Source organism: Pleurodeles waltl, chromosome 12, assembly GCF_031143425.1.
Source record: "Pleurodeles waltl isolate 20211129_DDA chromosome 12, aPleWal1.hap1.20221129, whole genome shotgun sequence".
Classification (NCBI taxonomy): domain Eukaryota; kingdom Metazoa; phylum Chordata; class Amphibia; order Caudata; family Salamandridae; genus Pleurodeles; species Pleurodeles waltl.
The window spans coordinates 623,261,548-623,275,716 of NC_090451.1; the positions used below are offsets into that span (position 1 = coordinate 623,261,548).

At 46.0% G+C, this 14,169-nt stretch overlaps 1 protein-coding gene across 1 annotated transcript in view; it reads left to right on the top strand.

Moving 5' to 3' along the window:
• The window catches only part of CASQ1 (calsequestrin 1), a 118,797-nt gene that overhangs the window by 97,084 nt on the left and 7,544 nt on the right, over positions 1-14,169 (top strand). The window contains exons 7-8 of the mRNA XM_069217978.1: positions 3,067-3,112; positions 8,574-8,628. Of these exons, the coding sequence (XP_069074079.1) occupies positions 3,067-3,112; positions 8,574-8,628 (101 nt within the window). The remainder of the gene's footprint in view (positions 1-3,066; positions 3,113-8,573; positions 8,629-14,169) is intronic.

Genomic DNA, 14,169 nt, shown 5'->3' on the forward strand with positions numbered 1-14,169 from the left:
CTGGCGATAGTACCTAATGAGGGCTGTTAGGCTATTTAGTGCAGCTCGTTTGCAGGCGGAGCCGGGGTGTACGTAGGTGTTGACCAATAACACCGGGGGTCAATCGTAGGAGTTCCAGTTGTAGAGTTTGAGCACTTGGCAGTCTCTGCATTCATGTAGCAGCGCTTCTATATCCAGTTTCAGGGTTAACGAGAGGTAGACTGCTAGGCCATCACTTAGTCTCCCGTGCAGCTTGTGTTTAACTGCGTTTATTTGAAAGGACGTGAAACCCGATAGAGGGAAGACCTGTTGTGACCAGGTTCAATTATATCCATGTTATGTCAGGATTTTGGTGGGGAGCCTGTTTCCAGCAATGATTGGGCGCCTGCCATGTCCAGGATAGCAGTATTAGGTGCTTCTGTCTGAAACTGCCCGTGAGGTGTGATTCTCATGCAAGGCAAGGGGCGTTGCCGACAGCCACTCCCAACTGGCTCCGATGAGTGGATTTTGGGTTTGAGGCGGGTGGATTCTTTGATTTCCAAAAGAGGTTAGAGAGACTCCAGGGGTGCCCCTCAAGACCGTTGTTGGAGGTTCGACCACTGCTGAAGGAGCGCTAGTGCTCAGAAGTGGATATGGGTATCTGCCCTGGCCTCACTATAGAAATCCCCCAGGTCTCAAAGAGCGAGGCGAACATCAGGATATGATCTCCTATTTCTGCTGCTTCCCAGGTTGTTAAGGTGGCTTCTGCTCCATTGTTTTCCTTATCTGGTTGGAATTCTACAGATGATAGTTCCATGGAGGACAAGGTGTTGAGCTCTGGGATTGCTTTTAGGAGCCTGATAATGTTCCTCTATTTAGGATGTTGTGGTTCCCCCGGGAGGTATAGTGTGCTTGGAACCACAACTTAAGGGGGAGTTCATCTTGCATTACTGGCTGTGATTGTCATGACGATGTATTGTGTGCAAGTACCGTGCTTGGTATTCTGTGGCACGAGGGAGGGTTTGGGCAGGGTGTGGAGCCTTCCGAGTTGCAAGTGCTGTTGGGTTTTGCTGGAGCTCGAGATGGCGGATTTTGGATCCAATGTGGGGCAGTGTCTGTGTGCGTGAGTGGCACTTGCCTTGGTGGAGTGGCTGGTTTTACCATGAGTGCGTGGCCATGGGTGCCTGTATTTACTGTTAGCCTGTTGTTTGGGGGGAGGCAGTTCGCTTGTTTCACTATGTTGGTTCTTAGGACATCCGAGTTGGCGAGTTGATGACTTAGGCCAGATGTGTGGCCTAGAGCCAGTGGGCTTAGGGTTTTTGGTCTGGCGTGAGTTTTATGGTCGCGTGTCTTCGCCAGGGGACGTGAGCTGTGTTGTATTGTTGTAGATGCATTGCTTTGCGCCTGGCGAGATGCTAAAGGGGAGGTCTGATCCTGCCGCAATTTTTGTCCTGGCTGTGGGCTGTGAGTGGTTGAGCACTGTTGAGCCGGTAGGGACTGGGTGGGAGCATGAAAAAGGTCATGCCCTTTTACTGTGAAGACAGATTTCTTGTCAACATTGTCTTGGACTCTGGGCCTTCGATTTGAGGTTGTGGCATGTGATTCCGGTGTAGTGGCTCGGGTTGGGAATGGGCTGTTGGTAGTTTTTGATCCTCTTGCAAGCCTGTTGTACCCCACTCTTGGTGGTGGTGGGCTGGAATCAGAGTGATCTTGTTCTTTAGTTGGTTAGTTTTGGGAAAGGTGGTGTTGTCTAGCATAGAGGATGACAGGGATAAGTCCACCTGAGCGGACAGGCTGCTGCAGGCCGGTGTGCTAGTATCTTTGTCTACCTTCTTTGGGACTGCGTTAGTGGGTTGTTTAGCAAAGATGGGGAATATTTTTTTGCATGACCCGTTGTACTGGTCAGATTGCTTCTTTCTGGCTTTTCTTAAGCGTTTATGTTGTCTTTTCATAAATTTTGGATGGGCTGTTTTGTGTCTGGGCCAAATAAGCCCTTCTTCTGCTGCTTCCCTAAGGGATAGTTATGAGGCAGGGTCGATTTGAGTGGTGGTCTGAGCGTGATCACAGACAGCTCATGTTGGCAGAGGGTCACATCCAGTTTTTGAGTGGGGCTTGCAGTAGGCAGCGAGAGTGTTACTTCCTGATGTCTGGCGGGTTGCAGTGATGTTAATATGTTCGGATATTTGGAAGTACAGCTAGTTTATCGATGATTGGGCCACAGGCACGTTGCTCTTGGTTGGATGTAGGGCCTGCTAGTGATTTCACTATTAGAGATGTAAGAAACTCAATAGTAAATTTTACAATTTCATATTTAAGAACAAAATTTAATTTTACATGCATAGGAAGGTAAACAGTCTGGATGCTGGTAACCTCTAAAGTCAGGGATAATGTGTGCCTACATTTGTTGTGGCTACAGAATTACAGAAAACCTGAGCCCTGATCGTGTTGTCCATGATCATGAACCTCCTACACAAATAGACAGTTTCCATCAGCACGGAACTACTTTCTGATGAGAAGAGGGGAGAAATGTGGCCTTTCAGCAATACTTCACTGCTTATGGAGAGCACCATGGACGGAATCGCTTGTATGCATGTCCCATTGAAATGAGCTTCAACTGATTACTCCTGCAAAGGTGGATCATTAGGGTGCTCCAGAGATAAGATCAGTCCTTTACTGGCATCATCCTGGGCAATCTCTGTGAGTGCACCAGCTGATCTCCTCGAAACATGACCAAGCGTGGGGGTCCCATCGCCACCCGTATGTCAACTCTTCACAGATGATGAGATTTCTGGCAATTAGTTCACTTGGTGGAAATATAGGCACATAGAAGAAGCTTACCACTCTCCTGCATGGTAAATTAGATGTTAACAGTTCCTGATCATTTCTACTGCCACTCTTCTCTGACCCTCCTGCTAGGTGGTACATTTTACATAAAATAGTCTTCAACTGATGAACCATTCTGTATCTCAGCATCCACAAGATTTGACCAAGTATTATTGTTCCAATGTTTCTTCCTTTTCTATCTCCTGCTTTTTACATCCATGTGTATTTGCAATTCGCTAAAAATGCTGGAATGTATGCTAACACTAGTTTCTCAAACTATTTCAGGCCCACCTTGAGGCAACTGCATCCCGACAGCATGTATGAGACCTGGGTAAGTCTGAAGCATCCCTATATCATATAATATTTTATAAATATATCAGGGAAGCGGGGATTTCTGCTTTTCCCTTATAGCTGACTGGAAGAGATCAAGAGAGGCAGAGTGTTCTTTGTGGGTTTCTGAAGCTTCAAGAGTGTGACTCTGATTCTTAATCAAGTCAGCTTTTTAGTGACAAATAAAACGTGCACACAATATGATTGGTGCTGGTCATGAAATGCACGTGCTTTGGCAATTCATTAACAGTCCATCTCTATTTTGAGTAGGTTGTTCATGACGCAAAATCCACATGGACATTTAGCATTTTGTTAGCAGGCATGACATCATGTGATGAGCAGGAATTCAGTCTTAGTCAAGTGATGTGGTAAAACTGTTAGGTTCATGTCAGTGCTTAAGAAAGAATACAAAAATAATGGTGAGGGTACCCCTCTTTCAGGGAATATACTCAAATAAATAATTTATTTCCAGCAGTTTCAGTTCACTTCTTGACTTTTTCTGTGATGGGAGTGGCGAGAGGGACTAACAACTGTGGTATATGGAGAAGTTATTGGCTTTGGTTTATGTGAATCCCAAATTCCCTTGTGTTGTTTGTTTCTGTTTGTAAGTCAGTCACTTATTACAGTGCCTGCCCTTGGAAATTTCTTGATCACTTCCCATTCAGCACCCACTTTTGTTGTCCACTCGTGGCTTGAGGAGGCATAATTTTGATATTTCTAAGGCACGTGGCTCACATGCACCATATGTCCATGTGTCTGTTGGTTCAGTAGACCTTTATGGACTAGGGCATCTTAAGATATCAGACAAACCACTGCACAAAATTCTACTGTGGATACTTGAGACCTGTATTTTTTATATACAGGTCAACAGCCCCTTTATTTAGATCAACGCCGGAAAGGTTTTTATTCTTACTCTGCACTATTAAAGACATTTTGAATTATTTATTTATTAAGTCATCCTTTTTAAAGTATTTATTAGCAGTTGTTCATTATTTTTATTAGTTATTGTTATTAATTGTTATAGATTTGAACATTTGGCCTTCAGTTCTATCTGTATAAAGATTGCTTCGGAATGTTTGAAATATGGGATTTCAAGTATCAGAGAGTCTGAGCCTTAAACTTGGTGTTTGCCACCTGAGACAGTCCCTGACCAGAATGAAGTATCTTGATAGGGCATGTTTGGTCATGATCCATCCTTCCAGTTTTCAGGGATGACTGTCCTCTGCATAGCCCATAGAAAATAACCTGCTGTCTTACCACTTGCTTCCATGCTTAATGTGAATGGGAAGCTGGCAGGGGTAAAGAAATGCTTCTAGTTTGCGCATGTGCACACGTATGGAAGCAGTCTTATTCAGCTGCGTCTCGCAGTTCATTGACAGTGAGTGCTGCGACAAAGCAGCATACTGCCCGCTCCTGCTACTGAACTCGGGGAGCCTTGTGATGGTAGATTGAGTTGGATGCTGGTTGCATTGGATGAAGCAAGAAATTATACAAACTGGCCTGATAGTGAAAAATGAGCAAAGCACATTGCATGCCTGTTTCCATGTTGCCCTTATCATAAATCATCAAGGCCCAAGGCAATGGTGCATTCTGTACTGGCTGTGTGGAATCACCTATATGAATGCCTTGTTTATATGCAAGGTGCAATGTGAAAATATCATAGTATTCATACATGAAAGGCACATTGTTTATGTTTTTACAAATAGGGAAATATTGAAAGAACATGGTAATATTGGGTGTGTGGGGTAAGTCGTGAAGCTTTTCCTCCGCTAACAACCATTTTTTATTTCAAAGGTTTACAAGCTTCACGTTTTGTTTTTTTCAAATTTCTTCTGAGCAACTTTTTTTGCAAAACCTTTCAGCCACAAGAAGAGTTTTACTGCATTTAAAAAAACTTTGCAAACTGAAAATAAAAAATTGTAAACTTTGCCAGTCTTCCCGGGCTACATAAACGCCTTGCACACCCTTGAAAACTTGTGTTTTACATATTGAATAACAATTTCCACGGCGGTTTGTGCTTTTCTACACTAATCTTGAGGAAATACGGACACAGGTTTCGCAAAGTATTTTCGGGTCATGTTTCTCTGTCAAACTAGCATCAGGTAGCATTGCTTCCGATTAGTAGATCTGCTTTGCACCACTTAGGCTCGTACAAGCAATAACAGGCTGGTCAGTGCCACATACCTACCTTGACCGCTTGAGCAACAGACAAGCTCCCACAAAAAGTTATAGCCAAACAAGTAGTCCTCGTCCATTGAGCAGTACTGGTAATTTTAGCATTACAAATTATAGTGTTAGTGACATCCTACTCAGTGCTTGAAATGGAAAAATAGAAGTGCAGATACTCTGCACCAGAGTACCTGTTTGTTTCTGTGAAAGTGCTGGTACTCTCCAATTAAAAGTATTACGTTTTTCTTGAGAAGTGCAGGTACTCTCCCTCTCCAAATAAAAAAGTGCCGGTACTCAGTAGCGGACACTACCGGCCCACTGATCCTACTCGATAATTTGCTTCACCCTAGTGCAGTGAGCGACATTGAAATATATTTCGTACCTACCCTGGCATATGAAGGCAGCACCCTAGCATATAATGGCATCAGGTCGGATATGCCTGTTTTTTCTACCACAGTGGTTTGGTAGTTTATTAGGACCAGTAGCGGCTTGTGGGGTGTGGAAGGGGTGGGGAGGTGGGAATAATCTTTAATTTAATAAAAAAAAACACTTACCTTTCCTAGCCGCCATGCAGCTCCTCTTCTCCGTCGCTGCAGGCAGGCACAGGCTCCAAGCCTGCCCTGTGGCCAATCCTGATGCTGCTCAGAGCATCAACAGGATTGGCTGGGAGCGCCCAGCCAGAGTGCTCCCACACAGACTGGGAGCCTGTGCAGGCTGTCTCCAGCCGGCAACACAGTGCCGGTCTGGAGAGAGCCCTGGGCGCATGTGTGTTTGTCCGGCCCGAGATAGCCGGACAAACATACATGCGCAGTGAGGGGGAGTGCTGAGCATTCCCCCTCGCTGCTCGTCAACCCCGTGGCCCCGCTCCTTTACCCGGAAAAGATAATAAACGCAGTTTATTATCGTTTTCTGGTAAAGGTTAACAGCTGCCGCTGCTGGCTGGGGGGGAGGCAACGCTCCTCCGCCCTAACGGAGGAGCCGCCCCTGATTAGGACTGAAACAAGGAAAATCGTTATGTTGGCCGCACTGTTTCAAAATTATGTTATTTATCCGGACATTCAATTCCCTGTGCGCGTTTTGTTCCAGATGGAGAGACACACTGTTTCAGACAGGCACTGCTACCCAGTGGCACAATTTTGTTTGCAGAGTATTTCCTCACCTAGACATGTATGATTTGGAGACATGGATAAACAGCACTCCTTGTTGCTGTGGCATAATCTGAAGTAGTGGAATGTCCCGTTAGTTCTCATTCAGAGGAGAGGGTAAATCCTTTGCCTTTTCAATGAGTATAGGGGTAATTAAAACCCGGCGGCCAACCCAAAACAATACCCGGACAACTTTTGAGTTCTGCTGCATTAGAAGGATTGCAGAAATTACTGAGAGGTGTGAATATACTAACACGCGCCCACAGATAACTTCCGGAAATGTTTCTGGCAATTAAAGCCGTCAGGAACGAAGAACGGCGGTAACTATGTTACATCCAGTTATTACAACAAATTAATGGCCATTTCCTAAAAAAGGTGATAACAGCCCATGCTAATTCCATCATCCGAGAAGCCGTGGTAGAAGTATTTACAAATGGGATCTAAATAGGCTCCATAATTGAAAAATTTTAATCTAAAATTGTTATCGTCAATTTTTATAGAATTTTCTTGGAAGCATTATAAGCCATCCACTAGGGTCTTGCTGCTTAAATGCCCGTATTAGTGGCTTTAAAGTTAAGCAGTTTGAATGTAATAGCTTCAATTTCTTTGTTCTGTATACTTGTACACAGTCTTTAACCATCTGAAAAGAATGCCGAAGGAGACGATGCTAATGCCCAGTTGATGGAAAGGTAGTGGCATGAAAGCAGATAGCCCAATTAACTGTTCAAGTCCCATAATACTGTAAAAACCCCATTATTGATGCGTCAAATCCATGTCATCATATTCCCGCCGGATATTGTTGAATTTGAATTCCTCGATGGCAGTCAAGCTTCGCAGGTCAAGTTCCCAGGAGGGTGGCTTCTGCAAACACTGACTATGTTGAAGTTGATTTGATTTTGAAATTTATGAGCACAATTTTATACCTTTCAAGATATGTGCTGAAACAACCGATGCTAATGTGTGCTTAGATACAGCACCCACCTCAACTTTGAGCAAATGTGCTTTGTTCTCAGTTCAGAGTAACCCAGAATGTGATGTAGTCTAATTCTCATCCTATTTTGTCGAACATTATGGGCCTCATTATGTATTTGGCAGACAGGATAGTCCATCCACCAAACTCCCAACAGGATGGCTGAGCCTACCCGTCAACCTCCCTGCTGGAGTCATAATGAGTTTCCGCTCGCCGGCCTACCGGGAAACAGGCCACAGCACTGTCTCCGGCTCATAATCGAGCCGGCGGCAATGCTTAGCCAGTTTGGTGCACCAGCACCCTCGCAATGTTCACTGTCTGCTTTGCTTTGCAGACAGTGAACATTGCAAGGGTGCTGGGCAGGGGAATCCCTGCACTGCCCATGCCAAGTGTATGGGCAGTGCAGTGGCCACCTGTGGCCCCCTGCACCTGTTCTCTGCCAGCCTTTTCATGGCGGTGATACCTCCATGAAAAGTCTGACGGAGAACAAGGTCGTAATCCTTAGGGCAGCGCTGCAAGCAGTGCTACCCTGGCGGATTAAGATTTCCACCAACACCAGGCCGCCGGGATGCATGATCCTGGCGGAGCTGGTGGCTCCCTGGCAGTCTAACCACCAGTGTTGTAATGTGACGGTCGGACCGCCACAGCGAGTGTGACAGTCTTAAGACCGCCACACTCATAATGACCCCCTATGAGTGAGACTGCATAATTTGTCACTGTTTTAAAATTTGGTGGAAATGTTTCTCAGTCACAAACTTGATGGATATCCGGTCCACCATATTCCATGTGCCGAAGGACAAAATGCACTTGTAATATGGTGTATCCTGTTCACCAAACTTGGCCGTCTGTTCCACCGCATCTGGGGCTTTGCCCACTTGCCATGCCCATTATTTCCCTGGTTCACAGTCACCGGACCTGCTGTGTCAAACTTGCCAAAAAAGTGAAATGGACACTCATTAAACTACTTCTGTTTTATTTTCTGACATAATAAGCAAATGTGCATGACTTAAATTGCTGTGTTGGTGAACATGGTATCTTAAACAATTGTGAGAAACTGCAAATCATTAGATTTCATGTTACTTGCATTACTTTATGCTGGACTAACCATGGACCCACATGCTCCTCTGACAGCTGGACAAATGCAGGTACCAACCATTTTTCTTTTCTTCTGTTCACAGGATGATGACATGGACGGCATCCACATTGTAGCATTTGCAGAGGAAGATGATCCCGGTAATTATGCAAGCCTTATGTGTCAAATGCTGAGGGGAGGCATCTTATAGGGTGTGGCACCAGAATATCATCTGACAAAAATATTGTGTCTTAAACATTGTTTACAAAGATATCACCCCGAGTGAGTTAATAATAGAAACCCTACTCTCTGTAGGTTGATATTTTAATAAACCATATTTAGAGCACGATGTTTTGACCGACGATATTCTGTAAATGATTTTCTGATATACAGCCCACCATGGTATGAGACATGCATTAAAATACTTTCTGTGGTAACACACAGGCTCATTATGATGTCCTTCTGTTAAGTTATACATACGTGTGTAGTAGAGGCCCATCACCCTGCATACACAGCAGGCAGCGACAATGTTTAGTTTAAAGGTTACTGTCATATTTAGAGTGAATACCAACGCCAAACTGATCCAATACGCACTGCAAAAGCTTACTGAAGCAATGTTATATTGAACAATTTATATAGTGCTTCATACCCTTGATAAGGTTGCAAAGTGCTCTAAATCACATACATTTTCTGCGTGCCATTTCTGGAGTGCATGGTTCTAATTAGTTCTAGAACTATGGATCAATTGAGAATTTAATGGAGCAAGGTTGGCTAAGTTACGCAGAAAGAAAAGGCAAACTATGTAGCACAATGGCTCACATGCTGGTCTTTATTTTTTACTTTTTGTTATTTTAACACAGATCAAAGTGTCCCACCAAATGTGCCTTTGAGTCTCCTGCATTTGAGCTCTTAAATGTGATAAGCGCTTTGAGGAGTGTGCAGGCGTCCGGTACATCGGGTCTTGTGGCACGTCCCGGTGTCAATTTGCTCTCTATCTACTGTGTCAGCCTCTCGAGCTGTGCTGCCAAATAGTAAGACTCACAATCTGGTGCTGCTACACCTCCTTCCATCACTGGCCTCTGGAAGGTGTGTAGTGCCACAGAAAGGCATCCCGTCCCCCACAAGAAAGCCACTGAGATGGAGTCTATGTCTGGAAACATAGCTCTGGGTATCCATATTGGCAACACCACTAAGAAATAAAGAAGCCATTGGAGCACTCATTTTAAACAGTGATAACTTGCCCTCTGTCGACAGGGGGACGTTCCCCAGAACTCATTGCTCTTCTTTAAATCCCTAATTGCTTTACCTGTATTGTCTTCCAAAAGGTCAATGCGATCGTGAAATATGTTAACACCCAAATATGGGAAGCACCGCAATTCCCATTGTAGCCCCAGTTCATCCGGAGGCTGGTCAAGGTCTGCCATGGTCGGAAACAGTTGTGATTTGCACCAATTAACCCTCAGCCCTGAGTGCTGCCAGAACACAGCTAGGAGCTCATGGGCAGCTGCCAGTGCCATTAAAAGGTCGTCAGCATATAGTGTCAGCACTCCTCTGTTGATACCCGTTCTAGCATGGGTAGCTAGTGGTTCCATCACCAAAGAGAATAGTCATGGTGAGATAGGGCAACCCTGCCTAGTCCTCCTACCCATCGATAATGCTCCGATACATATCTCCCCATGCACACCCTAGCCATAGGGTCCATATACAGGAGATTAGGCCAGGCTATGAACCATCACCTAGTTGGAAGCAACACATGACTGTGTAAGCTGTAAAGGCCTTCTCTATGTCAACCGTGAATTTCGCCGTCTGTGCGTGTTCATTAGTATCATCATCCAGCACTGCGAGCAGCTGTAGTATGTTAGTCGCAGTGTTCCGACCTGGAATGAAACCTGCATGATCTGCGTGGATTAGTATGGGATTATGGGGGAGGAGCCTAGTTGCTGGTATTTTGCTAAATAGCTTATAATCAACATTTCGCATCGAAAGGGGTTGATAGGCTCCCTTTTCATGTGCAGGCTTCCCGGGCTTCGGCAGAGGGCCTCTCGGGTGGATGGTCATAGCAGTCCTCCCCCTTGGTCGTGTTAAAAAGTTTAACCAGTTCAGACGCACAGTCCTCCATATAGGTAGCATACAGCTCCACCTGAAAGCCATCAGTGCCCGGTGTTCTCCCTCTGGCCATGGCCTTTATCACAACATGGATTTCAGGCAGCCTAATCTCGCCTCCTCTGGTTTCTGCCTCATTAGGGGGTAGTATCAGTAGTGTCAGGGGCTGCAAGAAATATTCTATGTCTACAGTAGAGCAAGTTAATGAGCTACAGTAGAGTGTCCAGTAGTAATTCTGAAAATGTTTATTAATGTCTGCTTGCCTGTATTGTTTATGACCAGCATCGGATTCAATTTATAATATGACAGGGTTCACCAACCAGGTCAGTAATGTTCCCATCTGATCATGCTCTGTAAGAGCTCTAGTTATGTATCCCTTATAATCAAAGCACCGAAAGCACTCTACCCTTTCTGCCACACCTTCTTTGGCTTTCAGTAGTTCTGCCTGCATTACCGGATTGCCCAGTCCTTGCAGCTGAACCCTCCACAGTGTTTCTTCAGAGGTCAAGATTTCCTGGAGTTGCGTATGTATTTCCCCCATTAATTCAGCAATGAAATTGCCTCTAAGGACCACTTTGAAGGCATCCCACTCTATTAAGATTGAGGAGGCAGAGCCCTCATTATCAATTACATATTGTCGAATATGGTTACACACATGACACACATGATAATCTCTTTATATACTCAGTCTTTGAGAGATTCCAGCTTCAACTTCCACAATAGGATGCAAGGGCTTGTAGTTTCCCATATCAGCATTAATAAGATTGGGTCATAGTCAGACACTTTGCGGGACAGGTATTCCACTGTCTTTACAGAGCTTTGTACATCGTAGATGCAGAGAAATGTATCTAAGCGCAAGGAATGTTCACCCAATGCCAAAAAAAACCTGTGGGTGAAGGGATCGCCTGGAGTCTATGAGTTCCCACTCTGTCTGCCTGGCATTTAACTGAACCGTGACCGCCATGTATCATACCAATTGGGGTAATGGAACTTTTAGAATCCTTAACAACCAAATGACAAGCAGCCCAACTCCTACCCCCAGGACAAGCAAACTCCTGCCATCCAAACAATCATTCAAAACAGAAACATGGGTGGCTGTACCCATGTCGACTATAATCAGAGGGTTGTGAGAGCACGAGGGACCCTTCACTGCCCCCACACCCTAAAAAAGAATACAATTCGCAGACAAAGTCCCACAGTGCTAATTCACATTTTTCAAAAGATGTGTTCCCCGAGTCCCCTCTGACATCCACCTGACTGAGGAAACAAGAGAATGGGAGAAGGAGAAAAAGAAAAAGAAGAACAGCAAAAAAAGAGAGAATGAGCAAGATAACCCCCCCCCCCCATCAAATACACCACCCTGTCCACATTATATGAGTTTGTCAGCATTGCCAGGGGTCACCACAGGCATTGCAGTGTCGGAGTCAGTGTGCGAGTTGGGTTCAACCTCTGATCCCAAAAGTTGAGGCCGGGCTCCCTCCTCCACCACTCATCGCCTCCACCACCTCCAAGGCTCTCTGCTGCTCCCTATAAGTCTCCTCCCTTGATGGTGCACCTCCGTGTGGGCCTTTTGTTCTTGGGATTCGGTCCCTGCTTCCTCCTGGGATGCCCCATTTGGGAACGGCCTGTGGGTGCTGATTAATCTATTCCCACACCTTTTGCACGGTTATGAAGAACTGTGTGCCATCTGGTGTCACAAGCCTTAATCTGTCAGGGAACAATGGATGCACCTCTTACCTTCCAGAAACGTTGTACGTTGTTTCTGTATTTTTTTAGTGAAGTCCAGTAAGATCATTATTTTGATGATTTTCAATCTGAGCTGGCCTTCCCGCCACGCTTGGGCCAATACATGATCCCGGTCCTTGTAATGTAGGAGCCGGACTATCACAGGTTGTGGAGCCACTCCCGGCAGCGGCAGTTGTATTGGCACTTTGAGGGTGTTTTCCAAGGCATAAAATTGTGAAAGCCCCTCAGTGGCTACTTCGTCCTTTAGCTATTTCTCCAGGAATGTTAGTCTGTCCTTCCTTTCAGTGCATTTGTGTAAAACTCAAATATTGTTCCTCCCGGATCTGTTTTCGGTGTCCTCTGCTCAAAGTTTCAGAGCCTAGATCTCCCCCTCCATAGTGGTAGGCCTCATGGAGGCCGACAAGTCCTCAGGAACCTCTGTGAGTGTTCATTTAGCTGGCGTGACTAACTCAGCCAGTCATCGGTTATCATCTTTAGATAGCTAGGTCTGCAGCTAGCGTGTCAATTTTAGTTTCAAGAACTTCGCTGGAGTATGTGATGGCCTGGAGGATATCTTGTAAAGTGGGAACTTCAGAAGGGTTTTGGGATTGCATGGGTAATCTGTTATACTTTGTCACTTGGGTAGCTATTCATGGGGAGTCCTGTGGGCTCACTGTCTCATTTCCTATTGGCTTTGCCCATTGTGCTATATATATGAAACAGCAGTCAGGGTAGGTAAAGCAGTATGTTGCCGCACATCAGTGATCCCCTCAAGGGAGCACCCAACAGATCTTCAGAGGAAACCCTGAAAAATGGGGTCACACTCACCACGTGCACAGCCTTGCAGGGGAGAAATAACCTTAAGGGGGTCTCCCGCTGTCTGTTACAGGTACAGTATGTAAAGCAACAATCGTCTAGTAGTTACGGCCAAAGTGGTCCAAACAGTAAAGGGGCTCAAGTGGTCTCCCCACCAGGTTCACAATCAAGGATTAGGCCAGGGCACTGCCATCAGGCCAAGACAGGCACACTTCTTGAGTGGGGGCAATAGCATCTACAGGCTGTAGTTTATGAAAACCGCAAATCCCCTGTCTACCTAGGAATCAGCTCTATGGGAAATGTCACATCATTGATAGCGTTGTGAGGGCAACCGTCTCTGGTACTTAGAGGCGCGCTCCTGTTACAGTCCTGTTAGGTCCCCTAGGTCCAAGGGAACAGAGCCCAGAGGCCAAGGCAGTGGCAGGAGCAGGAGCACCATAGGTGCAGTAAAATGCTGCGTATGTTGCAGTGGGTCCCATCCAGCTAGTGCCTTGCACAACGCTTCTACCATCCGAGGAGATATTCTGGGGGCCAGGCAATGCTCATCAATAATTCAGGACCCTCTTTGCAGGCCCCTCCATGTTGTTCATGCCCGGGCCAAGGGGCCACAGTGCCGACTGCATAAGGCCCTTCGCCGCTCTCCCCTTAAACAGCCACCAAAGATCCCAGGTTGTAGTGGAAGTCAAGGCAGGGACTCACAATCCGTGTAGTGCACTGAAACCCTACAGCGCTACTAAGGGGTCGCAGCTAAGGGCGTTACCAGACTCTGAAGAACGGGTGCTGCCCTGGCAGGCGTAGCAGTCCGGAGACATTCGCCATTAAGTGTCCTACTAGGCCTACAGGCGCCAGGCACGGTGTATTAGTGCACCGATACTGCATGCTACACTCACGCAGCACTCCACCTGGTAGCTCCTCACCCACAGGTCCAGCAGTGAGCACCGCAATCAGCAGTGCAGTGGTCTCCCAAGCAGCCTCACCTGGACTTCTCCATGTCGGCTATATTCGGCATGATGGGTTCGGATGAGAAAGGAGCGGGGGGAGCCTCACAGGAGCGCTCC